This window comes from Capra hircus, chromosome 10, assembly GCF_001704415.2.
Source record: "Capra hircus breed San Clemente chromosome 10, ASM170441v1, whole genome shotgun sequence".
In the NCBI taxonomy this organism is placed as follows: Eukaryota; Metazoa; Chordata; class Mammalia; order Artiodactyla; family Bovidae; genus Capra; species Capra hircus.
The window spans coordinates 82,637,892-82,665,018 of record NC_030817.1 but is presented as its reverse complement, the minus strand read 5'-3'; the positions used below and the strand labels follow the sequence as shown (position 1 = coordinate 82,665,018).

At 45.8% G+C, this 27,127-nt stretch overlaps 1 protein-coding gene across 2 annotated transcripts in view; it reads left to right on the top strand.

The window, feature by feature from the left end:
* The window catches only part of THSD4 (thrombospondin type 1 domain containing 4), a 665,429-nt gene that overhangs the window by 620,961 nt on the left and 17,341 nt on the right, over positions 1 to 27,127 (top strand). For both annotated transcript variants that reach the window (XM_018053563.1, XM_018053564.1), the window contains 6 exons: positions 6,312 to 6,487; positions 9,142 to 9,238; positions 14,565 to 14,840; positions 22,593 to 22,722; positions 24,215 to 24,419; positions 24,933 to 25,106. In XM_018053563.1, coding sequence (XP_017909052.1) covers positions 6,312 to 6,487; positions 9,142 to 9,238; positions 14,565 to 14,840; positions 22,593 to 22,722; positions 24,215 to 24,419; positions 24,933 to 25,106 — 1,058 coding nt within the window. The remainder of the gene's footprint in view (positions 1 to 6,311; positions 6,488 to 9,141; positions 9,239 to 14,564; positions 14,841 to 22,592; positions 22,723 to 24,214; positions 24,420 to 24,932; positions 25,107 to 27,127) is intronic.

Below are 27,127 nucleotides of genomic sequence, written 5' to 3'. Positions count from 1 at the left end.
TCATCAACAGTGGGCATTAAGATGGTGGGATGAGGTGTGTGAGAAGCAGGGCATGGATATATTAACAATTTGTACATGAAACTTGGAGAAGGGCATTGTTGATACAGAGAGTTTAGGCCAAAAATATATGCCCAGCATTGACCATGTAAACTGGAATAAAACCCAAATGTCCAACAAGTGGAGATTTCCTCCTATTGACATAGTTGTGAGGTTGCCTTTCAAACAGACTTTGCCAAATCTTGACCTCAGTGAACACACGCGCTAGCAAGAGCCATGAGTCACCTGCACTTTTTTGTGAGTTAGTTCTGGACACCGTTAAGAGCCCTGGAGCTGCTTACAAGTACAGATATTGTATACGCAGCTGTTTCCAAAATGTAAGGCCAGATGGGGGGCTAGTTTTGGACCTGTCTCAGAAGCTAACCTCTGGGCATATCGTATTAGGACTATGTTTGCAAAAAATCTGATGTTGCTTTTTTTTTTTTTTAAGTGTTTTGCTAGTCTATGGTTAAAAATTCATCTAAACCCTTAGTGAGAATCCACAGATAACAGTTATTTAGTCGTTAAGTTGTGTCTGACTCTTTTGTGACCCAAGGACTATAGCCCACCAGTCTCTTCTATCCATGGGATTTTCCAGGCAAGAATACTGGAATGGGTTGCCATTTCCTTCTCCAGGGGATCTTACCTACTCAAGGATCAAACCCAAGTCTCCTGAATTGGCAAGCAGATTCTTTACTGCTGAGTCACCAGGGAAGGCCCCATGGATAACAGTTCAGTTCAGTTCAGTTGCTCAGTCGTATCCAACTCTTTGTAACCCCGTGAACTGCAGCACGCCAGGCCTCCTTGTCCATCACCAACTCCCGGAGTTCACTCAAACTTACGTCCATCAAGTCGGTGATGCCTTCCAGCCATCTCATCCTTGGTTGATCTCTTCTCCTCCTGCCCCCAATCTCTCCCAGCATCAGAGTCTTTTCCAATGAGTCAACTCTTCGCATGAGGTGGCCAAAGTATTGGAGTTTAAGCTTTAGCATCATTCCTTCCAAAGAACACCCAGGGCTGATCTCCTTTAGAATGGACTGGTTGGATCTCCTTGCAGTCTGAGGGACTCTCAAGAGTCTTCTCCAACACCACAGTTCAAAAGCATCAGTTCTTCGGCACTCAGCTTTCGTCACAGTCCAACTCTCACATCCATACATGACCACTGGAAAAACCATAGCCTTGACTAGATGGACCTTTGTTGGCAAAGTAATGTCTCTGCTTTTCAATGTGCTATCTAAGTTGGTCATAGCTTTTCTTCCAAGGAGTAAGTGTCTTTTAATTTCATGGCTGCAGTCACCATCTGCAGTGATTTTAGAGCCCCCAGAAACAAAGTCTGACACTGTTTCCACTGTTTCCCCATCTATTTCCCATGAAGTGATGGGACCAGATGCCATGATCTTTGTTTTCTGAATGTTGAGCTTTAAGCCAACTTTTTCACCCTCCTCTTTCACTTTCATCAAGAGGCTTTTTAGTTCCTCTTCACTTTCTGCCATAAGGGTGGTGTCATCTGCATATCTGAGGTTATTGATATTTCTCCTGGCAATCTTGATTCCAGCTTGTGCTTCTTCCAGTCCAGCGTTTCTCATGATGTACTCTGCATAGAAGTTAAATAAGCAGAGTGACAATATACAGCCTTGATGTACTCCTTTTCCTATCTGGAACCAGTCTGTTGTTCCATGTCCAGTTCTAACTGTTGCTTCCTAACCTGCATATAGGTTTCTCAAGAGGCAGGTCAGGTGGTCTGGTATTCCCATCTCTTTCAGAATTTTCCACAGTTTGTTGTGATCCACACAGTCAAAGGCTTTGGCATAGTCAATAAAGCAGAAATAGATGTTTTTCTGGAACTGTCTTGCTTTTTCCATGATAATAGTAGTAGATGGTAAAAAAGATTCAGGGTCCCAGTGTTTAATTTCCTAGGGGGCTCTTTGCCATACTTCAAATGGTTCTTTAATGGACTTTTTGGTTTCCAGATAATAACTTCTTCTATAATACTGCCATTAAAAGCAATAAAATCTTAGCCAGAACCTACCTCAATTCTGAGCTTTTGATGCCCCAAATTGGATTTTAAGGAGAAGGTGTGAAAGGGGAAAATATTTCATTTCTGCTTATACCATGTCCTTTATATTATTTAAAAATTTTTAAGCTTTAAAGAAAATAATACATGCATGTGGTAAAACAAATTTTAAATGGTAGTAAAAGGATATAAAGTGGGAAATAAATGTCTCCCTTCTTATCTCCCATGCCAACCTAAACCCCCATTCCTTTCCCCAAATGTTAATTGTTTTAGGACTGTCTTGCCCTAAAATGTTTATGTGTGTGCCTACATGATTTTTAATGTGTATATTTTTATTTTAAAGTGTATAACAAATGAGACCATAGCAAATGGACTGTTTTGTATTTTTGTTTCATTTTAAAATGTATCACAGAGTTCATTTCACACCCACAGACCTGCCTCATTGTTTTTAGGACCATGTGATATTCCATTGCATGGTTACCCAAGATGACAATTTACTTAAGTAATCCTCTATTAATGCATATTTAGGTTGGTTTTAGTTTTTCTCAGTTTAAAACAAATCTGCAGAGAATATCCTTATTTAAAAAACACTTTTGTATACTTACAGAAGGATATCCATCAAGTAGTTTCCTAGAAGAATAATTCTCAGGTCAAGAGTATGGGCATTTAAACCCATTGTGGGGAGGGAGGGGGGAGAAAGGGGAGGAGGGGCATTTAACCCCATGTCCTTGACCTGAGAATAGTTAGTAAACAAACTGCCTTCCAAGGTTGAATCAGCTTACACTCCCACCAACAGTGTGGGATGCATGGATAACAGTTGTTGTTGTTTACTTGCTAAGTTGTATTCGACCCTTTTGTGACCCCATGGACTGTAGCCTGCCAGGCTCCTCTGTCCACAGGATTTTCCAGGCAAGAATACTGGAGTGGGTTGCCATTTCCTTCTCCGGGGGATCTTCCTGACCCAGGGATCAAACCTGCCTCTCTTGCATTGGCTGGTGGATTCTTCACCACTGAGTCACCAAGGAAGGTTACTTGGCCATAAAAAGAACGAAATTCTTCCATCTGCAGCAACATGAATGGACCTAGAGAATATTACGCTTAGTGAAATAAGTCAGAGAAAACCACTATATGATATCACTTATATGTGGAGTCTAACAAATAATATAAATGAAAGAGAAAGAAAGTGACGTCGCTCAGTCGTGTCCGACTCTTTGCGACCCCATGGACTGTAGCCTACCAGGCTCCTCCGTCCATGGGATTCTCCAGGCAAGGGTACTGGAGTGGGCTGCCATTTCCTTCTCCAGGGGATCTTCCCAACCCAGGGATCGAGCCTGGGTCTCCTGCATTGCAGACAGACGCTTTACCCTCTGAGCCACCAGGGAACCCCTAATATAAATGAATGTCTATGCAAAACAAAAACGGACTCACAGATATAGAAAGCAAACTAGTGGTTACCAAGGGGAAGTGGAAAGGGAGTATATTCTGTAAAAATACTGAGTCATTATGCAGTGAAACCTGAGATTAACCTAATAATGTAAATCAACTCTACTTCAGTTAAAAAAGAAATACTGGAAGAGGTCGAGAACAAGCTCAGACCTACACATCTGAGGGATGTTGTCAAATAGGTAATTAGATATACAGGTTTGAGGCCCAGTGGTTAGGACTCCATACTCTCACTGCTGAGGGCCTAGGTTTGATCCCTGGTCAGGGAACTAAAATCCCACAAGCTTAGGACCAGAGGAAAATACTGAATTGGAGACATAAATATCAAAGTCACTGGACTATAGTAATTGAATCCATGGGCATAGATGCAATTGCCCATGAAAGGAGTACAACACCCAAATCAGGCCAACTCTGAAGCCTTAAGGAACACTAACATTCAATGGCCAAGTAGACAAGGATGAGAAAAAAGAAAGAACAGATGCACAGCCCAAGAGCAGGAGGAGAGCCAGTTGAGTGAGATGTCCCAGAAACCAGAGAAAGAAGACCTCAAATAGGATGGAGCAGCCAGTAGTGCCAGATGCTGCCAAGACGTCCAATAAGAAGAAGGCTGAAAATGCCCACTGGATTTGATAACATGGAGGTCCTGGCGACATTCATTTGGATTGTTTCAGTGAAATAATGGGAACAAGAGCCAGACTGGAGATGACTGAGAAGTGAATGGGAAATGAGAACACAGAGACCCTATATGGGCCACTCTCAAGAACTATGGTTTTGAGAGAAAACAGCCGAAACCTATTCATCCTCAGTCTCAACTCTTGACTCTTCCTTGCCAATCAGTAAGCTGAAGTGATTTTCTAACTTGGTATTCGATGTTCCACAGCTGTGGTCTCCCAGGAGCCATGGCAATGAGCCAGCCAGGGATAGCATCTTTGGGGGGTGGGGGGCACGGGTCACCTCAGCCTTGGGGGTTCTTCCACTCCTGCAAGCAGCTTCTGACTCTGCAGGCCTGGGAAGGCCCATTGTAGAAAACACTGCTACAACTGGCTTTAAGAAACAAAGAGTCTTTATACTTCAGTGAGATCTACTAAAAAATGTCTCTGGAGAAGGAAATGACAAGCCCTTTCCAGTATTCTTGCCTGGAGAATCCCATGGACAGAAGAGCCTGGCAGGCTACAATCCATGGGGTCACAAGAGTTGGACACAACCACCACCACCACTGAAAAATGATAATGTCTGGAACTGGCAAAGCAAAACAAGCTAAGGCAGGAGTTGATCACTATTGAAGCTGGGTGATGGGATGGGTACATGGAGGCTTCTGATACCTTTCTCACTCTTTTTGTTCATGTGTAAATTTTTTCATAATACATTGTAAAAAAATATTAAGTTTAGTAACTGTAAATTGGAAATACACAGAACCAGTGCCACCACAGGCCTACTGTTGACCATGTCGCTTAGAGCAAGAGCTCCTTTGGGGCTTCCCTTGTGTTTCAGTGTCTAAGAATCTGCCTTGCAATGCAGGGGACGTGGGTTTGATCCCTGGGCAGGGAACTAAAGATCCCACATTTCATGGGTCAGCCTGAGCCACGTGCCACAACAGAAGATCTTGTGTGCCACAGCTAAGACCCAACACAGTCAAAAAAGAAAATAAATATTTTTTTAAAAAGAAGAATAGTATCTCCTTTAAATCCAATTTTCTTTTGGCCTGGGGGAGAGGGGTGGTGTCCAGGTACCAAATGTGTGAGGGAGGAAAATGTGTCCTTTCTTCTCTCAGTAACTATAGGATCTTGCTCCTTGCCCCTCTTCTCCATTCTTACCTCCCTCCTGAGCGTGCACTCCAAGTCATAGTTCTGCCACCCATCTCTGAACTTGAACAAGTTCCCTCTCAGACGTGCTCTGGAAAATGAAGCTGCACATCTGCTTAGCGTTGTGAGGATCCATTCTGACGGTGCGTGTGGGAGTGGCTCCCAGCGCCCACCCTTAGAAGGCTGCAGAAGTCAGGGAATATACATGAATGAAGGTGACCAGGTAGGAGAAAGTCATATGACCCTCCTAGCCCATCTTTGGTTTTGCCGCTTTTAGTAGACATACAGGTAGGAAGAACTGTAAGAAAAATTCTATTCAGTAAGAAAAAATAATTCAAGCATGACACATAATCTATATTCATGAGTCAGTGGGTAAGAAACTGAGACTTCGCTTCGGTGTCGGGGAGTATTAGGAGCAGTGGGGAGTCGGGCCGTCAGAGCAAGCAGGCCCTGTCTAACAGAGGTGGTCCTCCCAGCTCCGTGATTGCTGCCGTGACAGAACGTGGAGCCAAGGGTTAGCATGTCTTCTTGTTTTACTCTAAACCTTTTATGGGAAATCTCCCAATTCTTAAATTTGGGTTCAACTTTTTAAAAATAAAAACACTACAATGGCCAAATTAAGCTCATTTGTGAGCCAAAATCAGCTCATGAGCTGCCCATGTGCAACCTCTCACCTTCAGATGATGGGATTAGAATACAGTTTCTGTTGCCCCTTCCTTTTGTCTTCCACCTCTAAGTTTCTCCTTTCTCGCATTTTCCACGTCCTTCTCTCCTAACCTCTCCCACCCTTCCTTTCCAGACTAAGTCCAAGAGGTAGAAGGGGTTGAAGTCAGTTGAAGGAGTGATGAGGCCCAAAGTGTGATCTAGATGCCTCATCCTGCAAGGCCTAGGCCAGGGCCCCGCACATAGTGGTTGAAGCAACAAGCTGGATGAATGAATAAGCCAGCAACCAGGGGTCAGTCAGTTTCTCGCGCACACCTGAGCTCACCTGAGGACTGTCTCATTTTTCTCAACAGCCTTGCGAAGTCGTTCTGGCCGCTCCATCATCAATGGGAACTGGGCAATTGACCGGCCTGGAAAATACGAGGGCGGAGGGACCATGTTCACATACAAGCGTCCAAATGAGATTTCGAGCACTGCTGGAGAGTCCTTTTTGGCCGAAGGTCCCACTAATGAGATCTTGGATGTCTATGTGAGTTTGAACTACTGCCTTTGTATCTTCTTGCTTCTCAGGACCACACTTAGAAAAATTAAACAAACGTTGCCCTGGCTCAATAAGATCATTTGAGTGGCGCCTTCTGGGGTGCCCTTACATGCTTGGCGCGCATCTTTGCCACTCACCTCCAAATGTACCTAGCTCATAGAAACCATAAACTCTCCCAGATGCCTCAGCATTTACTGACCCAGTAAAACCAATTTTACTTGTTGAATCAAATCAGAGGCAAAACATATCCTTTATTTCATGAGCACTGGATCTCCTCCAGGCACTTTCCTCCTATGCTAATTTGGTGTGTTTTCTTTTTATGGCAAAAGAAAGCAAATGCCTAAAGCAAGACAAGACCACTCACAGTTCCCAGCCCTCTTCAAATTCGATTAAAGCAAGTGAAGAAACAAGAACTCCAGAGTCCTCCGCATGACACAGTAAAGCTTGGAGTAACAATATAGAGATTTACTAGAAGTTCCCTGCTTCCCAGAAGACAGCACTTTGATTTCTTTTACAAGAAACTAAAAGTATTAAGTTGCCCCAGAGTTAAAAAATGGTCTTTATTTTTATAAGAAACCACTAGAATCCAAGCTTCTTAAAAAAGATGTGGAAATAAAGGGGGACCGGAAATAAAAGCTCAAAATCGAAGTTTTGATTAAAAGGAATGAGCTCACCCATCGATATATATTCTCTCACCATCTCCAGGGTCACACTGGTGCACCTGATAATTGCTGAGTTTGAGTTTTATAAATATTACTTGTCCAACTATACAGTTACATGTTCATTCCCTTTGGGCCTAGTGGCTCATGGACTAGAAACAACAAAGGAAGCATTGTTATAACTCATCCTGAATATTTTTTAATAGACTGTCCAGTGGTTGTTGGACTCTGGGTAAGTTTCAAATGGCATCAGGGGTAAAAACTCAGGTTGTTAAAGGCCGACTGTGGGTGGTCTGGGATGTGGTGGCCAATAATAATTTCTTAAATGGGACAAGGCTTGCACTGGAGAACATTCACATAGAAGCACAGAAGAGTGGGGAAGGATTTCCAGGCCCAGAATGAGTGTCAGATTGGGTGAAAAGAGAAGTGAGGGAATTAGGAATGGATCGCGGGGACCTGTGGTCACGCCACCGTGTCCCTCAGGGGCTCTCTGCTCCCCACGTGGTTCCTAGATCTGAGGGGCCCCAGGGCCCTTATGTCTGCCTTCCCCTGGGTGATTTATAGACAGGAAGCCCCGTTTCACACGTAGGGAAGGGTAAGGGCTGATGGCGTAAATGGACGGAGCAGATACCCTCATGGACCAAACAGGGCCCGCCCTTGCAGGACTGACTAAGAGAACGCCTAGCTAGCAGGACCTCAGAGATCAGCTGTGATTCCAACCTTCAGAGAATGCCTAGCTAGCAGGACCTCAGAGATCAGCTGTGATTCCAACCTTCAGAGAACGCCTAGCTAGCAGGATCTCAGAGATCAGCTGTGATTCCAACCTTCAGAGAACGCCTAGCTAGCAGGACCTCAGAGATCAGCTGTGATTCCAACCTTCAGAGAACGCCTAGCTAGCAGGACCTCAGAGATCAGCTGTGATTCCAACCTTCAGAGAACGCCTAGCTAGCAGGACCTCAGAGATCAGCTGTGATTCCAACCTCCTGCCTCTCCAGATGAAGATATCGGAGGCTATGAGATTGAGGGACTTGCTCCAGGTGACACGGCTGGTCAACAGGAGAACCCCTTCATAAAGCAGTAGAGATGGAAGCATCAAAACACGACCCTGTCTCCTTGCCTGGCTCATGTTTTCACTTCAGATTCCTGTTCAACTGCTTTATTTAGCCCACCACCCTGCTTCCCACCAGGAAAGCCATGGGTACAAAGGATTTTGTGCTCCAAAGCCAATAGGGAGGGAATTAGCCTGCCACTGCGTACTGGCTTGTTTTGTATTCTTGTCCCAGACAGTGCCGTGGCTGACTTCCACGGCCCTATGCAGCTTTTATCATGGGTTTCTTGAGAGAACAGGACCCAGGAGACACTTTCCTTATTCCGTACCTGTATTTCTCACCCCATCTCTCTGTGACTCTGGAGCTTTCCATGGGTGAGAGGGGATGGGACCCAGAGAGTCAATAAGGGAGAGGGTTGGGGCAGACCTCCCTGAGCCAGGCTCACAGGCCAGGCGGAGGACTTCAGAGGCGCCTAGAAGAGCTGCTGGCACCGCTGAAGTCTGGCCCTTCCTTCACGACTCTGTCTCGCCACCTAGTGTTCAAACGGTGTCTCTGCGGTGTAAACCTAAGTGTCTCTTGGACATTTGGAGGTCTGTGCCCAAAATCTAAGTCGTGGAGAAGACGGTGGGGAGCCAACAGAAAGGTTCGCTACCCTTGCTCCCGTCTTTCCATTTGGAACTTATAAAATCTTGACTTTCAGCCTAGTTTTCTTCCGAATCTCTCAAAGACTGTGTTCCTCATTCTTCAAAAGCAAATAGCAAAAAGCCATCTGAAAATAGCTTTCATTTAGTCTGTCACTGGCCCACTGTTATTATTAGATGTAAATCAATCCACTTATGTATAGCTAATGCCACTTACCCCACTGAGCCCAGAGTCAGCCGGAAAGGGATGTGCTTGTGTACCAGTGCGGTGACATTGACCTCTGTGTTGTCAGATGATACACCAGCAGCCTAACCCAGGAGTCCACTACGAGTACGTTATCATGGGGAACAACGCCATCAGCCCACAGGTGCCACCTCACAGGAGGCCAGGTAAGACTTCTTGTTTTGCTGCCAATCATTCCAGATCATTTCCTTTTAAAGCCCTTTCTCTCTTCTTCTTGTATATCTGCCCTCTGTCTCTTAGTTAACACAGCGAAAATTCATGGACACATACTTCAGAGTCAGTGGGCCCTGGTATCAGAGGATGCTTCAGCATTCGCCTGAACTTTCTCTGAGAGTGTTTCATTCACTTGATTTAAACGTGAAGTGAACAGAACTTCCCCGGTGGTAGGTAGCTAAGAATCCACCTGCCACTGCAGTTTGATCCCTGATCCAGGAAGATCCCACGTGTCACGGAGCAATGGAACCCATGCACCACAACTGCTGAGCCTGTGCTGTGACGCCCAGGAACCGCAACAAGAGAAGCTATCGCGTTGAGAAGCCTGCACACTGCAGCTGGAGAGGAGCCCGCACAGCGACAGAGACCTAGTGCAGCCAAAAATAAAATCAATCACATTTTTTTAAACTGAAAAGAAAAACCAAAGTGAACATTCTCAGCCTGCCTTTCAGTTCAACATCTTGAATTGTCTTATCTATTAGATTCCTGTTGCTGCTGCAACAAGTGACCTCAAACTGAGGAGCATAAAACAATAACAAATTTACCATCCTATAGTTCTGGAGGTCAAAATTCCAAAATGGGTTTTGCTGGGCAGAAATCCAGGTGTTGGTGAGCTATGCATCCTCTGCAAGCTCTGAGAAAGAACTGATTTCCTTGCCTTTTTCAAATTCAAGAGGCCACTTTAGTTCCTTGGATCGTGGCCCCTTCTTCCATCTTCAGAGCCAGCCAAGCAACACCTTTAGATCTCTCTCTGCCTCTGACTGTCTTCTGCCGTCACATCTTCTCTGACGCTCACCCTCCTCCCTCTTTCTTATAAGGACCCTTCTGGTTACATTGAGCTCAGCCAGATAAATCTCTCCACCTCAAAACCCAGGATAGATTAATTATATCTGCAAAGTCCCTTTTGCCACATTAAACAAACACATCCCAGTTCCAGGGATTAGGACCCAGACACCTTCAGTGGGCCATTGTTCTCTTTACCACATGCCTTTTCTCTTGGTCGCCTTCGGCTTCCACTGACACAGCTTTGACCTATAAGAAAAGCATCATGGGTCCGCATCTAACAACTGACCTCTTCCCAGTGGACTCTGCTGAAAGACAGAGCTGGCAGCTCTGCTTGGCTGTTGCTGAACATGTCACAGCTCCTGGCTGATACTTCTTCACCAAATGGTGATGGAGCCTGCCACCCAAATGGAGACTGTCTTTTCTGTCTTTCAAACAGAAAGGTCTGCAGAAATATTCATAATAATTGCTCACACAGACTGAGTCCTCACTATGTGCCAGACACTGCTGAGCCCTTCATATAGACTAACTCATCAATTCTCACAAGTATACTCAGAGGAAGGAACTATTATTAGCCCCATTTTAAGAGTAAGGAAATAGAAGCTTAGAGAGACTGAGTTACATCCTGGACCTCAGGCCAGCCTGGGTCACTAGCCCCTGTGCTTGTTATACTGTCTAGAGGTGACTTGGTCCAACATCTGTCCTAGGAAGTGAGGGGACAGACATGAGACCCCATCCATCCATCCTTCCCTTGGCTGTTGATTGGATAACCAGGTCATCTGTCCCAGATGGAGGAGGAGTCACCTGGGCTTCCTGGGGACAACAGCCTGGTGTTTGCCTGGCATGGGGGGTACATGTGTTGTCCAAACTCCAAGTCAGCACACTCAGCCTGAAAGAATTTTTAAGCCATTTCCAGGAGCAATATACAGCCTGAGAAACCAAGTTCAGTGGCAAAATATTGAGATTACTGATACTGACTTATAGGGGCAACTGGATAGACTGTTTGAAATCATATAGGATGATGGTGATTGATAGCAAGCCTAATGGGTCTCAGTTTATGGGTAGCATGTGGTCCTGGGATCAGCTGCCTGGGACAGAGCAGGCTAGAAGGGCTCAGCCATAAAACACTGATGAGGAGAGGCAAGCTGGAGCAGGCTTCATCCTCCATATCAACAGGGACAGGAGGCCAGAGCTTGAATTCAACTCTACCTCTTTTTTGCTGTGCATCTTCATGCAAGAGAGCAACTTCTCTGAGCACATTCACAATCCACAGAATAGAAAGGAGGAAAATGTGCATTCAAAGGCTTTATTTAGGAGGGGAAAGGTAGTGAAAGAATTAGGTGTCCATCCTAGCACAGTGCCCAGGGCATATAAGACACATAAACGATCTTAAAAGGTTTTATCTGATAACGTTTGCACAGTCTTATTTATACCAATTTACTGGTCTTGATTCTATTAGTTTAATTTGCATATAGTATTTCAAACCATGAAGTATTCTAAGTAACCAACTAAATAAGAAAGTGCTGATGAAAGAGGAGAGAAAGCTCTAAGTTTTAACTGCATTTTATAGTAACCCTAGAATTTGCCTCCTTATTTGGTATTAAACTAATGAATGCTTGAACACTATTCAATCAAAATAGAAATATGTAAAGTAAAATGCAACTGCTCCACAATTGCCAAGACCTGAAGGCAACCAAGATGTCTTTCAGTAAGTGAATTTGGATAAAAGGACTGTGACACATCCAGACGACGGAATAGTATCCAGTGCTAAAAAGAAATGAGCTATCAAGCCAGGAAAAGACATGCATGAACCTTAGCTGCACGTTACCAAGTGAAGGAAGCCAGTCTGAAGAGTCTGCATACTGTGTGGTTCCAAGCACGTATGGATGACTGTCTGCAAAAGCTGTAACTGTAAACAGTAAACAGATCAGTGGTTTCCAGGGGTTACAAGGGAGGGAGGGATGAATAGGCAGAGGAGTTTAGGGCAGCAAAACTATTCTGTGTGATACTGCAGAGGCTGACAGATGTCGCACATTTGTCAAAACCCACAAAATGTAGAACACCAAGAGTGAACCCCAATGTATCCCGTGGACTTTGGATATGTCGAGTGCAGTTTCATCAGTTTTAAAAAGTGTACCACTCTGATGTGGGATGTTGACGGGCGAGGCTGGGGGGTGGGCAGGAGAAAGAAGGGAACTCTCTGCACTTCCTACTCAGTTTTGCTGTAAACCTGAAACTGCTTGCCATGCTGTGCCTAGTCACCGTGTCCAACTCTTTGCAACGCTATGGACTGCAGCCTGCCAGGCTCCTCTGTCCATGGGATTCTCCAGGCAAGAATGGTGGAGTGAGTTGCCATGCCCTGCTCCAGGGATCTTCCCGACCCAGGGACTGAATTCGTGTCTCCTCCGTCTCCTGCATTGGCAGGCAGGTTCTATATGTGTACAATACGTGTGTGCTCAGTCATGTCCAACTCTTTGCAACCCTATGGACTGTAGCCTGCCAGGCTGCTCTGTCCATGGGGATTCTTCCCAACCCAGGGATTGAACCCGTGTCTTCCTAGGTTGGGAAGATCCCCTGGAGGAGGGCATGGCAACTATAGGTATATAGTTGGGCATATATACCTATATGTGTGTATACACACACACACACACATATATATATTGTCTATTTATTAAAAAACAAAAACAAAAACGTAGTATTCCCAGTCTCATACCTTGCCCAGCTTCCCAGACGCAATCTCTCTTAACAATTTGGAGGGACTCTGTCCAGCCCTCTTTGTGCATGTCCAAACATGTTCAAGCCGATGTGAATTTTTGTCTACCATCTAAGTATACCAGGGACATCACATGCCAGTCTTTTCTTTAAGTCAACATAAAACTAACCTGAATTTGAAACTTCCTTGAAACTGGTAGAAAATTTCGTCCTAATCAATCTAGAGGCTCCCCCACACGCCGTAGATATGAGGAAAGTTTCCTGCCTGGCAGGTCTGTGGTGCTCAGGAAATGCAAGGCCTCAGACGCCTGCTTCTCCATCTCTCTCTGACTCTCTCTCTCTCTCTTAGAAAGTGCTCTCCACTTTTTTCTCCTCCTTCCCCTGGGCCAGCTCTTCTGGAACCTGCTATCCTTACTGGAAGCTCAGGTTTTTGCTATGGGAAAGAAGAGCTGTTGACTTCTAGTAGCTTTTGCCTTCTCTCCTGCAAAAATCTCAGGCAAGAAAATCTAAGAATTTAGCCACTTGGACTGGGAGAGGAGGAGGAGAAACAGAGATAAAGAACAAAACACAAATTAATCTCTCAAAAAGTGTCCTGCCACATCTGCGTATGTGTATACAAACTGAATTCTGTCATGCTTTATTCTTTCACCAAACAACCTGTCAGTCATGACGTGTATTTGCTTCATTCTTTTCTTAAAAATTACATAGGATTTCATTCATGGCTGTAGTATAATTTCTTTTAACTAGTACCACTGGGTCAGGAAGATCCCCTGGAGGATGGCCTGGCAACTCACTCCAGATTCTCGCCTGGAGAATCCCAAGGACAGAGGCGCCTGGTGGGCTACAATAGGATCGCAAACAGTTGGACACAACTGAAGCAACTTAGCACATGTGCACGCACTGGTGGACATTTAAATTCATTCTACTGGTTTGGTGTTTCAAATTAGTAACCATACTTGTACATGCAGCTCTATGTAAAAGAATGGGAATATTTGCATGACAATTGTCCTAGAAATTGAACGGCTAGGTCAAGAGATATCTTGCCAAGTTGCTCTCCAAAGCTTTGCATCTATTTGCAGGCTCACCGAGTGTGAGAAAGTGCATTTTACAGCACCTGCAATGAGGGGTTTAGGGATTTAAAGGTTTCCAGAGTTTCTCATCTTTATTGTTAGATAAATAGAATTGCTGTTGTTGCTTTCTCGTGTAGTTCTTTAATTAGAAATGAAGCTGAGCACTGTTGTATGGCTTTTGGTTGTGTGTAGTTCACTCCAGTACTCTTGCCTGGAAAATCCCATAGACAGAGGAGCCTGATGGGCTGCAGTTCATGGGGTCGCTAAGAGTCAGACACGACTGAGCGACTTCACTTTCACTTTTCACTTTTATGCTTTGGAGGAGGAAATGGCAATCCACTCCAGTGTTCTTGCCTGGAGAATCCCAGGGATGGGGGAGCCTGGTGGGCTGCCATCTATGGGGTCGCACAGAGTTGGACATGACTGAAGCGACCAGCAGTTCTTTTTGCATGAAAAGAAAAGAAATTGCCTCTCCTGGGTCCTTGCTCACTTTCCCTTCTGTGATGTTCATCTTTTCCTCATTCATTTTTAATAATATTTTAATATTAGGGAAATTAACGTCTACTTATTTTAGACACATGTGCTTTGAGTTAGAAATGATCTCACGCTACCTGATTTCTAATGCTGGATCATTTCCTCTTGACAACTCACCATACACACCATCTTCTGTGGTGTGTGCACTCGCCTCTCCTAGGGGAGCCCGTCAATGGCCAGCTGGTACCAGAAGGGAGGAGCCAGCAGGAGGGAAAAGAGAAAGAGGGGGACCAGGAGAAGGCAGACGCGCGCAGCGGGACACCTGAAATGTTCACGTTGGAATCAGCACAGACCTTCCCGGTCAGGCAGCCAGACAGATTCTCTCTCCACCGGCCAGACAGTGTGGTGCCACCAGCTCCGCAGCCCCCTCGGCAGAGCCGGGATCACAACTGGAAGCAGCTGGGGACCACAGAGTGCTCGACAACCTGCGGGAAAGGTAAGCGCATGTGAGGGCTAGGAAGGCCTCTGCAGACCCCCAGGCGGGAGTGGGGAACATACAGGTGGGCCCCAGGCATGCAGCAAGCCCTTCTCTCCTTGAGCCTGATTGCAGGATGGCTCGCTGTGGATTCTGTGTTAGGGGGTCCCCAAGACCTGATGATCCACTGGAAGGACCTGGAAAACTCAGAAAAGCTGCTGTGCTCATGGTTATGATTTATTACAGTGAAAAGCTACAAATTAGCATCAGCAAAGGGAAAAGCACATGTGACAAAGTCCAGGAGACACCAAGCCAAGTGCCAGCCTCCAGGTGTCCCCTAGGGCCCAATAGAGTGACACAGGGCTACATTTGATTAAGCCAGCAATGTTATAGATAAGCCTAGTATTGCCAACCAGAGAAGCTCACTCCAGCTTTGATTTCCAAGGGGTTTATTGGGGTTCAATCATGCAGACATGCATCTCCCACATTAGCTATTCAGCCTCTAGCACTCCAGAGGTCAAACTATGACTTAAGGCATGCAAAAACAGGCATTCATATAAATCACATTGTTGCCATAGACCAGATTGCCAAAAGGATACAGAGCAACCCAAGATGTCCAGCATAGAATAACTCTCATCAGCAGAGTATTCCAGGGGCTCTGAGGTTAATTATCTCCAGCCTCAGTCAAGGGCCAGTCCCGGACACAGGTCTTTCCTTGGAATGTGCAGGGTCTGAGCAACCCAAGCCTGCTGAGTTAACCCTTTCCTGCACAGGACATTCATTAATAATCAGAGAATACACTCACCTAGTTCAGGATTTACAAGTTGACGCACAAGGCAAGGTCGTCATGGAACACTTATACAAATGTCATTGGAAAGTCATTCTCAGATCTAAGGATTTCAGAAGAAAAAAGTGCTTTTGGAGCTTGCAAGCTTAGTTAGCTAGCTTTTATACTCACCAACATTCACAGCTCCCTTCCTCCTCTGCAGTAATTTCTTGATCTTGTATTTATCCCATTATCTTAATCCCCATCAACTAAGACCACCAGGAACAAGACTGCAGCCCAGCAAAGTCAGTTTATGCAGCGAGGGGGACTACACACCAGAGGGAGTTTACAGCATTTCTCCAATGGAAAGAAAAGATCCAGTAATAGGATTTGGGGTGAAGGGTGGAGTTTTGGTGAAATTTAAATTGGGTGTGAGGTGATAGCTCGCTGTAGCTTTGACTTGCATTTCTCTAATAATTAGGGATGTATGAGCATGTTTTCATTGGTTGGCCATCTCTATGTCTTCTTTGGAGAAATGCCTATTTAGGGCTTCCACCCGTTTTTTGGTCAGGTTGTTTGTTTTTTGATAGTGAGCCACATGAACCATTTGTATATTTTGGAGATTAATCCTTTGTCAGTTGCTTTGTTTGCAAATATTTTCTCCCACTTTTAGGGCTGTCTTTTCTTTTTGTTTATGGCTTCTTTTACTGTGCAAAATCTTTTCAGTTTAGTTAGATCCCATTTGCTAATTTTTGTTTTTATTTTCATTACTCTAGGAGGTGGGTCAAAAAAGATCCTGCTGCGACTTATGTCGAAGAGTGTTCTGCCTGTGTTTTCCTCTAAGAGTTTTATAGTGTCTGGCCTTATTTAGGCCTTTAATCCATTTTGAGTTTATTTTTGCATATGGTGTTGGAGAATGTTCTAATTTCATTCTTTTACACATAGCTGTCCAGTTTTCCCAGCACCTCTTCTTGAAGAGGCTGTCTTTTCCACTGCATAGTCTCACCTCCTTTATCATAGATTAGATGACCGTACGTGTATGGGTTTTTCTCTGGGCTTTCTATCCTGTCCCATTGGTCTATATTTCTGTTTTTGTGCCATGAGTGGACCTAGAAACTGTTGTACAAAGTGAAGTAAGTCAGAAAGAAAAAGACAAATGTATATTAACACATATCTGCAGAATCTAGAAAGATGGTGTAGATGATCTTATTTGCAAAGCAGAAATAGAGGCACAGACACAAGAGAACAGATGTATGGGCACCAGAGGGGAAGAAGGGGAAGAACTGGGAGACTGAGACTGACACATTTGCCCTGCCAAGTATGAAATAGATAGCTAATGGGAACCTACTCTATAGCACAGAGAATTCTACTCAGTGCCCTGTGGTGACCTAAATGTCCACCTCAGTGGGAAAGAAATCCAAAAAAGAGGGGATATGTGTATACATAGAGCTGATTCATTTTGCTGCGGAGTAGAAACTAACACGGCATTTAAAGCAACTATTTGTTGTTCGGTCACTCAGTCATATCCAACTCTTTGAGACCCCATGAACCGCAGCATGCCAGGCTTCCTTGTCCTTCACCATCTCCCAGGGTTTGCTGAAACTCATGTCCATTGAGTCCGTGATGCCATCCAACCATCTCATTCTCTGTTGTCGCCTTCTCCTCCTGCCCTCAATCTTTCCCAGCATCAGGGTCTTTTCCAATGAGTCAGTTTTTTGCATCAGGTGACCAAAGTATTGGAGTTTCAGCATCAGTCCTTCCAATGAATATTCAAGACTGATTTCCTTTAGGATTTACTGGTTTCATCTCCTTGCAGTCCAAGGGACTCTTAACGCTCCAATACAAATTAGTTAGTTAGTTCAGTCTCTCAGTCGTGTCCGACTCTTTGCGACCCCATGAATTGCAGCACGCCAGGCCTCCCTGTCCATCACCAACTCCCGGAGTTCACTCAGACTCACGTCCATCGAGTCAGTGATGCCATCCAGCCATCTCATCCTCTGTCGTCCCCTTCTCCTCCTGCCCCCAATCCCTCCCAGCATCAGAGTCTTTTCCAATACAAATTAATGTAAATAAATAAAACAAGGCTGTGATAGGCTTGAAGCCAAGCCTGTCTGTGTGTAAAAGAGTCAAGATCATTATCAGTCTGGACTGTGACATGGGCTCACAGCCCTGAGTCCTTGAACACTCCAAAGTTAAAACAGATGTAGGGTACGATGTCCAGAAACCCCTGATCTAATGTTCTGCACCTGGGTTGGAAATTGATGCTGCTTCTCTGTTCCAGGTGCCTTAGATCTTCATTTTAAGAGCATGTATAATCTTTAGTCATGATTTCCTTTGTATATATGGTGAGAGCTTCCTGCTTGTAGTGAAGTGCTATTTGTGATCCCAAAACAGCTGTTCTTTGAGGGGAGGTTATCATAGAAACAAAGGCTGTATCTCAGAAAGTTTCTGCAACTAGGAAACTGTGAAGCTCCCAGCGTATTGGTTTGGGGATTTTCTTTTTCCTTTTCTTAAAGAGACTTGTATCTGAGAGCACAAAATTTGGGAACCTTGGCATGATCAACACGTGGAAAAATCTTTCACAACCACCTCTAAAGCTTTTACCTTTTTCATAGGAGCACTGACTTAGTGGCTTTGGAGAATCGAATCTCAGTTTTTGGTTCCTCTTGGGGTCTGGAGCCCTTTCTGTCTGGAACCTTTGCTAGTTCCATGATGCTTTCAGAACTGGAGTACTCATTTATGTAGGCTTTATTGTGCTTATACTTAATACCTGCACAGAGAGCATAAACTGGAGAGTCATTGTACCAACTTCTCTTATAAGCCTTATGAGGGAGAGTAAATGCCTGTTAAATGTGTCTTGACAGAGGCAGAAAGCAAGAGATAATTATACATTAAGGCCAAAAAGAGTTTAGTGAGGATTTGCCACAGCATCAGTTTGGTGCAGTGAGCAGCGCGAAATGTACTTGACACAGAAACTCAACATCGGCATGTATTAGTCCCTAGGTATTCTACCATTTAGGTAGTGGCATGATGCCCGTTGGCCTTCCCTGGTAGCTCAGCTGGTAAAGAATCTGCACGAGACCCTGGTTCGATTCCTGGGTCAAGAAGATCCCCTGGAGGAGGGATAGGCTACCCACTCCAGTATTCATGGGCTTCCCTGGTGGCTCAGATGGTAAAGAATCTGCCTGCAATGCAGGAGACAGGGGTTCAATCCCTTGGTCAGGAAGATCCTTCCCTGGGTTGGGAAGGTCTCCTGGAGGAGGACATGGCAAGCCACTCCAGTATTCTTCCCTGGAGAATCCGCATGGACAGAGGAGTCTAACAGGCTATAGTACATGGGGTTGCAAAGAGTCGGACACGACTGAGTGACTAAGCACACGATGCCCGTTAAGGGGCTTCCCTGGTAGCTCAGACAGTAAAGAATCCACCTGAAATGTAGAAGATGGGGGTTCAGTCCCTGGAGAAGGGACTGGCAACACACTGCAGTATTGTTGCCTGGAGAATTCCATGGACAGAGGAGCCTAGCTGGCTACAGTCCATGGGGTTGCAAAGTCACACACAACTGAACAACTAACATACGTACATGATGCCAGTTAAAGGAACCAAATATACTCGGAACTAGACGAAATCAAGGCAGTTATAAACAGGATAAAAATTGCTGTTGTGTGATTTGATGTCGAGGGTGGCAGGCGTAGAAGAGTCTCTTCCATCTCAGCCTTTAAATGTAGCCTGGCCCAGCCTTTCCAGTAAGGTGAGATGTAGGCCTGCTGGAGACCATAAGGCATTGTCTTGTGGGACGAGGACAGAGCCTGTGCCCTTTGCCACCCTGCATGCTGCTCACCAGCCTTGCGTTCACTGGACGGATTCTACTCACTCGTCCAGGTGGTCATCCAGTGGTGCCTGCCTATTCTGTCCCAGGCACGATGGAGGGACCCCTTTGCTCCCTCTAAGATTTGCTCCCAGCCAGCGATGGTCTCAGACGTGCAGCGCAGGAAGGCAGGGCAGATATACAAAAATTTAGCTCATCTCATGGTCCTCAGTGTCGTGATAAGTATGCCGTAACCCAGAAATTCTGAGCCTGCCAGGGCTGTCCATCTCTTTTCTGCAAAAACCCAAGTTCACTTGCTTTGTAATCTCATTGTGTCCCCACAAAAACCCTCTCTAAAACTCTTCTCCAGTCCTTCCTGGCAACGCTCACCAGACTACACGTGCCTCTCAGGTTAAAATTTCAGCCCCATGATAGCATCGTCACAGGAAAGAACTCTGTCACCAGTGGACAAGAGTGACCCATACTCTGCTCAGTCATTGCCCAGACCCCTGTCTATCTGGTCAAATTCTTGGCTTGGCTCAGCTGATCCCTGAGTGTAAAGACTAGAGTTGTTTACTGTTTTCTTTCTCCTTATTTTGTCTCTCTCTTCACAATGCCTCGCTGACCTCTGCACTGGCCCTTGCCTTCACTGACTTGCCTCATTTTACCTGTGGTATGCTCCCCGCTCCAATGGAGTGTACTTCCATTTTGATTAACACGCTCAACGTCCAGCCCAACCAACTGATGCCAGATATTTCCTGCTGCCTGAAGTCCAGCCAGCACCTGACCTCCCCACCCCATTCTTGCTGGCTAGCACTTAGAGGGCTAATTATGTGGCGTTCTTGGACAATGAAGAGGTGCCATTTTGCAGAAATATAAACTGACCTAAAGAAATCATTTTGGTCATTGGGTCAAGAATTATAGAGCTAGTGTTTTCTCACCATCGGAGAAAGTGTGCCTCTGAATTTATTTCCTTGGCTAAACTCTGAAACTTGACAATGAACAAATATACTGTATAGGCAGTAAGAAGGTGGAAGGAGGCAGGCAGTGGCCATGTGCACACAGCCCCAAGCAGGATCCATATTTCCAAGTCACAGAGTATTCCTAGGGTAACCTGTATCCTTTTAGCTAGGGACATTCAATTCTCCCCTCATTAATGCCAAGCAGTTGGGGTACTTACTTTTCCTTTCCAGTCCACAAACTTCTAAGTAGAAAAGTTTAACCCACATGGTCTGGAGGGAAAGGGATGGACTAAATAATAAGATTTTTACTTAATTGCTTAATGGCTGAGTCCCAGTGGGTATCCTGCAAGCTGTGAACTGAATCTTATTCATCTTTATAACTCAGCACAGTGTGCTTAATGTTTGTTGAATTTCATTAAAAAATCTCTTAATGGAAGCAGATTTGTCACTGGACAAAATTTAATTCCACAAAAGCTTTTGCTTCCTATTAATTTTATAGCCAGCACTGCTTTTTACTTAGCTAATAACGATACTTAATTGGAAGATTATTTTAAAATAATGGTGTCAAGTTGTAGCTGCATTGTAAATTTTTACAGCAAGAGTAGTTTAAACAAATGATTGTTCTGATTCAAAACTGTCCTACAAACTGTCAGATTTCTTACAAGAACTAGCTTCTGGCTCAGTGTGTCACCCAAGACCAGCCTAAAGGAGCTTTGAAACTCTTTGTGGCTGATGAAGTATTTAGAGACACTTACATTCAAAATTATCCCTCTAGTTACAATTAAAATTATAGCAAGTTGAAATTCAGAAACTCTAAATGCCTGGCCAATTAGCAACAGAACTGAGACAAAGCTGTAGGATAAATGATAGTGTTCTGCCTAGCAGGATTCAGGTACTGGCCTAGACTGGGACTTGGGAGGGTGGGGTGGGAAGACAATTATTTATTAAAAACAAAAAAAAGCATCTTATTCCTCAGACACTGAAGTTGCACATTCAGTCAGTTTTAAACACTCATTAGTAATACTTCAGTGGTGCCACCAGGGGGTAGCAGAGAGAGGTAGGCAGAAGTGAATCCACGTTTTTTTTTTTCCCCAGTTGAGAGCTAGAAAGTTCACTGAACAAATTCTGACTTTTTCTCCAAAATAGATTATGCTTTGTGAAGTACGAAATACTCAGCTGTGCATTTAAAGCAACCTGAGGCCATTAGTAGTTTTTTAGGAAAGAAATAAAAACAAATTTTAGACCTCTGAAAAATACTCGCTCAACGAACTTTTATGAGCACTTACAAACTTGGGCTTCCCTTGTGGCTCAGCTGGTAAACAATGCACCTGCAGTGCAGGAGATCTGAGTTTGATCCCTGGGTTGGGAAGATCCCCTGGAGAAGAGAACAGCTACTCACTCCAGTATTCTGGCCTAGAGAATTCCATGGACTGTATAGTCCATGGGGTCGAAAAGAGTCGGACACGACAGAGCTACTTTCACTTCACTTCACTTCACTACCCTGCTGTACTGGGGTTACAGGATTGAGCAAGAACTAGTCCTGTCCCCAAGAAGCTCACCGTCTCATAAGAGGCAGACATATACTCAAATAACTAAAATACCATCAGATCAGTACTTTACTAGGGGAATGTGTAAAAATGATTGCAAAGCCAAAGCCAGCTGCTTATCTAGCCTCTCTCGAATCTTATTTCTCTGCCCCAGCCTGACTGTCTCTTCAACATACTTGACACTCACAGGCCAGTTTGCCATGCACTTTTGTTCTAGGTCAACAACCTGAACAGCCTCCTCCCTCCAAGATACACGTGTGCACAGCTACGCAAAATCAACCCTCTCTCTACGATGCCGCTAGATTCCTCGAGGCCTGTTCTCTTTCATGTCTCCAGAAAACCTTCAAGACGTTATTATTTGTGTTCATTTTATAATCACTCCCCTACCTAGCAATCTCTCTTGTTGTCTTGAACTCTTAGGAAACGTGTTTTTATCTGCCATTGAACATGTTCAAACCATGTCCCCAAATAGGTCATAAGACCTTTGACGACAGGAACTATTCCTACTGCTCTTTGTTGCCCCCTACAGTGCCTGGGAAAGCCCTTGTGCAGGAAGTGTTGACAGCTCAGGGTGGAGGAGTGTGTGTGTGCGAACAGTTCTGTTTCTGAGGCTTCTCTTCATCAGCACCAGGATCTCTGCGTGTCTGCATCCAAAGCCCAGTGTTCAAACACTCCTTCTTGTCCTTGCAGGATCACAGTACCCTATTTTTCGCTGTGTGCACAGAAACACTCATGAAGAGGTTCCTGAGAGCTACTGTGACTTGGCCATGAAGCCGACCCCTGAGGAGGAGCCCTGCAACATCTTCCCTTGCCCAGCCTTGTAAGAGGACCTCTCTGTTTCGGTCGTGTGTTTCTGGCTCAGGTTGCATTTGCATAGGACCCTAGTAGTAAATATAATCTGATTTTTAAATCAGCCTTGATCTGTGCATAAAATGCAATCTGTTTAGCAAGCATGCCTGTCTTTCAGGACTAACACAGGAGCTCGGGTTGGAATGTGCTTCCACAGGAGCACACTCCCAGGAAGCCTTTGGTGAATTGGAGCAACTAGGTTTTAGCTGGTAAGGGAAACAAAGAGGAAAGCAAAGAGTTACAATGCAATGTGGTCAGTGCTCAGGTGAGCTGTGTACAGAGACACAGTTATCAAACTCACAAATATATCTGCCTGGGGAGCATCTCAGGAGAGGTGCTGGGTTGGTTATTGACTAATAAATGGGACACATTTAGAAGAATGAGGCAGGGGACTTCCCTGGCAGTGCAGCAGTTTAGATTTCACCTTCCATTGCAGAAGGTGTGAGTTCAGTCCTGGATGGGCAGCTAAGATCCCACATGCCTCGTGGCCAGAAACCCAAAACATAAACTGGAGGCAATATTGTAATAAATTTGGGGCTTCCCTGTTTGTCCAGTGGTTGAGAGTCTGACTTACAATACAGGGGACACAGCTTCGACCCCTGGTCTGGGAAGATCCCACATGCCACAAGGAAGCTAAGCCCATGTACCACAACTGCTAAGCCTGAGCCCTAGAGCCCAGGAATCACACCAAGAGAAGCCACCGCAATGAGAAGGCTGTGCGCTGTGACTAGAAAGTAACCCCCTGCTCTCAGCTACTAGAGAAAGTCAGTGCGCAGCAACAAAGAACCAGTACAGCCAAAAATAAAAGAGATAAATATTTCTTAAAATAAATATTTCAAAAATTTCTTATTGTAATACTTTCAATAAAGACTTTAAAAATGGTCCGCATCCAAAAAACAAACAAACAATTTAGAAGAACAAGGGGGAAAAGCCCTGAAACGGGGCTAAAACATAATTCTCAAACTAATAAGAACATAGTTCTTACCCAAAGACACAGTGGGCATGTGCTAATGTCTTATTTAAGAAAGTGACAAGACAGGATGACAGAGGAGAATATGTGACGCTGATGTGCAAATAGTTAATGAAGAATAACGAAGGTTGGAATAAGATTTCTAAGTTAGTCTCAAAGTGGGTTAATGTACTACAGCATGGTAAAACTCACCTTTGGAGTTATTTTGGTGACTAGATTTAAAAAAAAAAAAATCACTTGTCCCTTCTCGGTTTTCTGTAATTTTACAGAACATGGGTCCTAATCACTGATGACTAGGGAATGGAACAGAGCCCCATCCTTTACGGAGGCCTGTGGGTGGAGGCAGGCTGCCAGGCGCTGCTTTAGGCTGGGGGTCACCCATAACCAGCGATTCTGATGCTTCTGGTCCGTTGGCTCGGCCAGCTTCCTGTGAGGTGCTCTCTTCCTGGTGACGGAAGTGATGGTCCTTCTCGCTCTCTCCTTCCTGCACCAGCTGGGACATCGGGGAGTGGTCCGAGTGCAGCAAGACCTGCGGCCTGGGCATGCAGCACCGCCAGGTCCTGTGTCGCCAGGTGTACGCCAACCGCAGCCTGACGGTGCAGCCCTACCGCTGCCAGCACCTGGAGAAGCCCGAGACCACCAGCACCTGCCAGCTCAAGATCTGCAGCGAGTGGCAGATCCGGACCGACTGGACCTCGGTACGCGGTGGGGCTGCCTGCTCTGGGGCGCCCCCTGCAAGGCCTGCGGCTGCCCTCCCACCTGCCCCCTCCCAGACCTGATGTACGCTCTCCAGGAGGACTCTTCCTGCAGTTTTCTGGAAAGACTTTTCTGCAGAGCGTAGGAAGTGCTGGTTGCCAGATAGACTTAAGGGCCGACTTTCCATCAGGGTGACCCATGGGAGCCGTGTGCACACAGGTTTCCTCTCCCCTGTGTCATGGTGGAGTGAAGACCAGTGACTACTAGAGTCAACTCCTCCTTGCCGTCCTGCTCTCCCATTTCACAGATGACAGAACTGAGGCCCAAAAGATCAAAGGAAGCCGGGGATCCTCCCCAGGCAGCATCGCATGGCTGGGTGCACAGCAACCCAGGAGTCACACCTTACCCTGCCCTCTGCTCAGGTGGTGGGTTCGGAGGACGAGGGTCCCCTGACGGGAGGGGGCCCTCGGATACAGCACTGCCCACCGCGCTGACGTGCACTTGCTGTGTTTTAGTGTTCGGTGCCTTGTGGAGTGGGACAGAGGACCCGGGACGTGAAGTGTGTGAGCAACATCGGGGACGTGGTCGACGACGAGGAATGCAACATGAAGCTCCGGCCCAATGACATTGAGAACTGCGACATGGGGCCCTGCGCCAAAAGCTGGTTCCTGACCGAGTGGAGCGAGCGGGTGAGCGAGAGGATGGCGGGCAGACGGGGCTGATGGGCAGCAGTGTGCACCAGGAGGTGCCCCAAGCTGCCCAGACATGGATCTCTAGTTCAAAATCCCAAGGGTGATTTCTGACTTTTGGGGAGAGGCCTAGAGATGAACTATCATAGGCTTCCTATGCTCCTATGAAGACTAAGGGCCTCGGAGATCAAGACATGGGTGTGAAAGAACTCATTTAATTCTCCTTAGCACATCATATGAATATTAAATAATGGAGTTCTAAATAAAGTGCATAAATGCATCGTACCTTTCCTACATCTTGGGAATGTCTGGCATAGAACAGGCACTCAGCAAATGACAAGCCCCTTCCCTGCTTCTTACAAACTCAGAATCGTCCCCAACATTCCTCTTCCCGGTAGCCAGGCCACCTTGGGGGTCCCTGGTGTCAGGTGTCAAGGATGAGCTAAAAGGTGTATATAGTTCATCATTATCCCACCAGTTACCTGTGTACAAGGGAAAACATTATGAGTTCATCTGTGAAAGACAAAAATAAGATTTATGTTAGAAGAGAGAAAGTGAAATAAAAGTCATTCAGTCATGTCCGACTCTTTGTGACCCCATGGACTATACAGTCCTTGGAACTCTCCAGGCCAGAATACTGGAGTGGGTAGCCATTCCCTTCTCCAGGGGATCTTCCCAGCCCAGGGATTGAACCCAGGTCTCCCGCATTGCAGGCAGATTCTTTGCCAGCTGAGCCACAGGGAAGCCCTAGAAGAGAGAGGGGTGGCAGCAATGGTTGTGAATATACTTAATGCCTCTGACTTGTACTCTTAAAAATTATTGAAATGGTAAAGTTTATGTTATGTGTATTTTACCACAATAAAAAAAAAGTTTAGGAAAAAATGCTAAGTGCAATTAAAAGATATGCCTAAGGGTAGGAGAGGGAGGGGGAGGAGATGATGGTTTTACCTGCCTACTCTTCTGGAAGCTGTTGATTGACGGGCAATAGGAGTATTCTGACCAAGGCAGCCGAACTGCTCATCAGATGAGCGGTGTCTGGGTTTCTGAATTCTTCAGAAGACTGTGGAAGTTTAACCAGGATGGAGGTATGAGTGGCTGCCTCTTAGTTCCTCCCTATCAATTAGGCAAGTCTGCACCATTTCCCTTAGAAGAATCCCTCAGGGTGCTTCCACCCTGTAATGTGCCTACAAACCCCTGGAAACCCGGTTACAGTGCAGAATCAGAGTCCTCCTGCCAGGAGTGTGTCCAGCCATCCAGGTAATGATGGAAAAGATATAAGGGACTGGGTCATGGGCCCCCAGACCCACAGACATGTGTGTGCATGCTTAGTCACTCACTCACGTCCAGCTCTTTGCGACCCCATGGACGCAAAGTAGCCTGCCAGGCTCCTCTGTCCATGGCATTCTCCAGGCAAGTCTACTGGAGTGGGTTGCCATTCCCTTCTCCAGGGGACCTTCCCGACCCAGGGATCAGACCCAGGTCTCCTGCATTGCAGGTGGATTCTGTACCATCTGAGCCACCAGGGAAGCCCCAGCCATGCAGATAATAGGGCTGGGACACACACTGATGTGCCTGGTTCCCCGACCAAGCTCTCGCTTTATTTCGGTCTGCCTCCCAGCTCTCCTCTAGCCTTTGAGGAATGGAGCCACCTGCCTTAGCATCAGGCAGCAGTGTCTTGTGAGAGACTTCAACCCTCCTTTCCCAGGCCAGGCCAGGCTCGGCTACTAGCAGGCAGGCATGTGCCCAAGTCTGCGTGCTCTCCTGCTGCTGCTGACCATACAGTGCGTCCTCTACATAGGAACGTTCAAGTTTCGAACTTTCAAAGACACAAGCGTGCACGCACATGTTCAGCCACTAAGTTAGCTCACGGGTCTGTCACGCGTTGTCATGTGTGTGCACGCTCCACGAGTGGTCCTGCTTTTGTGTCGTTACTGTTCGGTGCTACATGCAGTACAGTATCTCTATTTCAAGCCCAGGATGTCCAGAAGCAAGCATGAAAGCAGCGGCGATGTAGCTGGCAC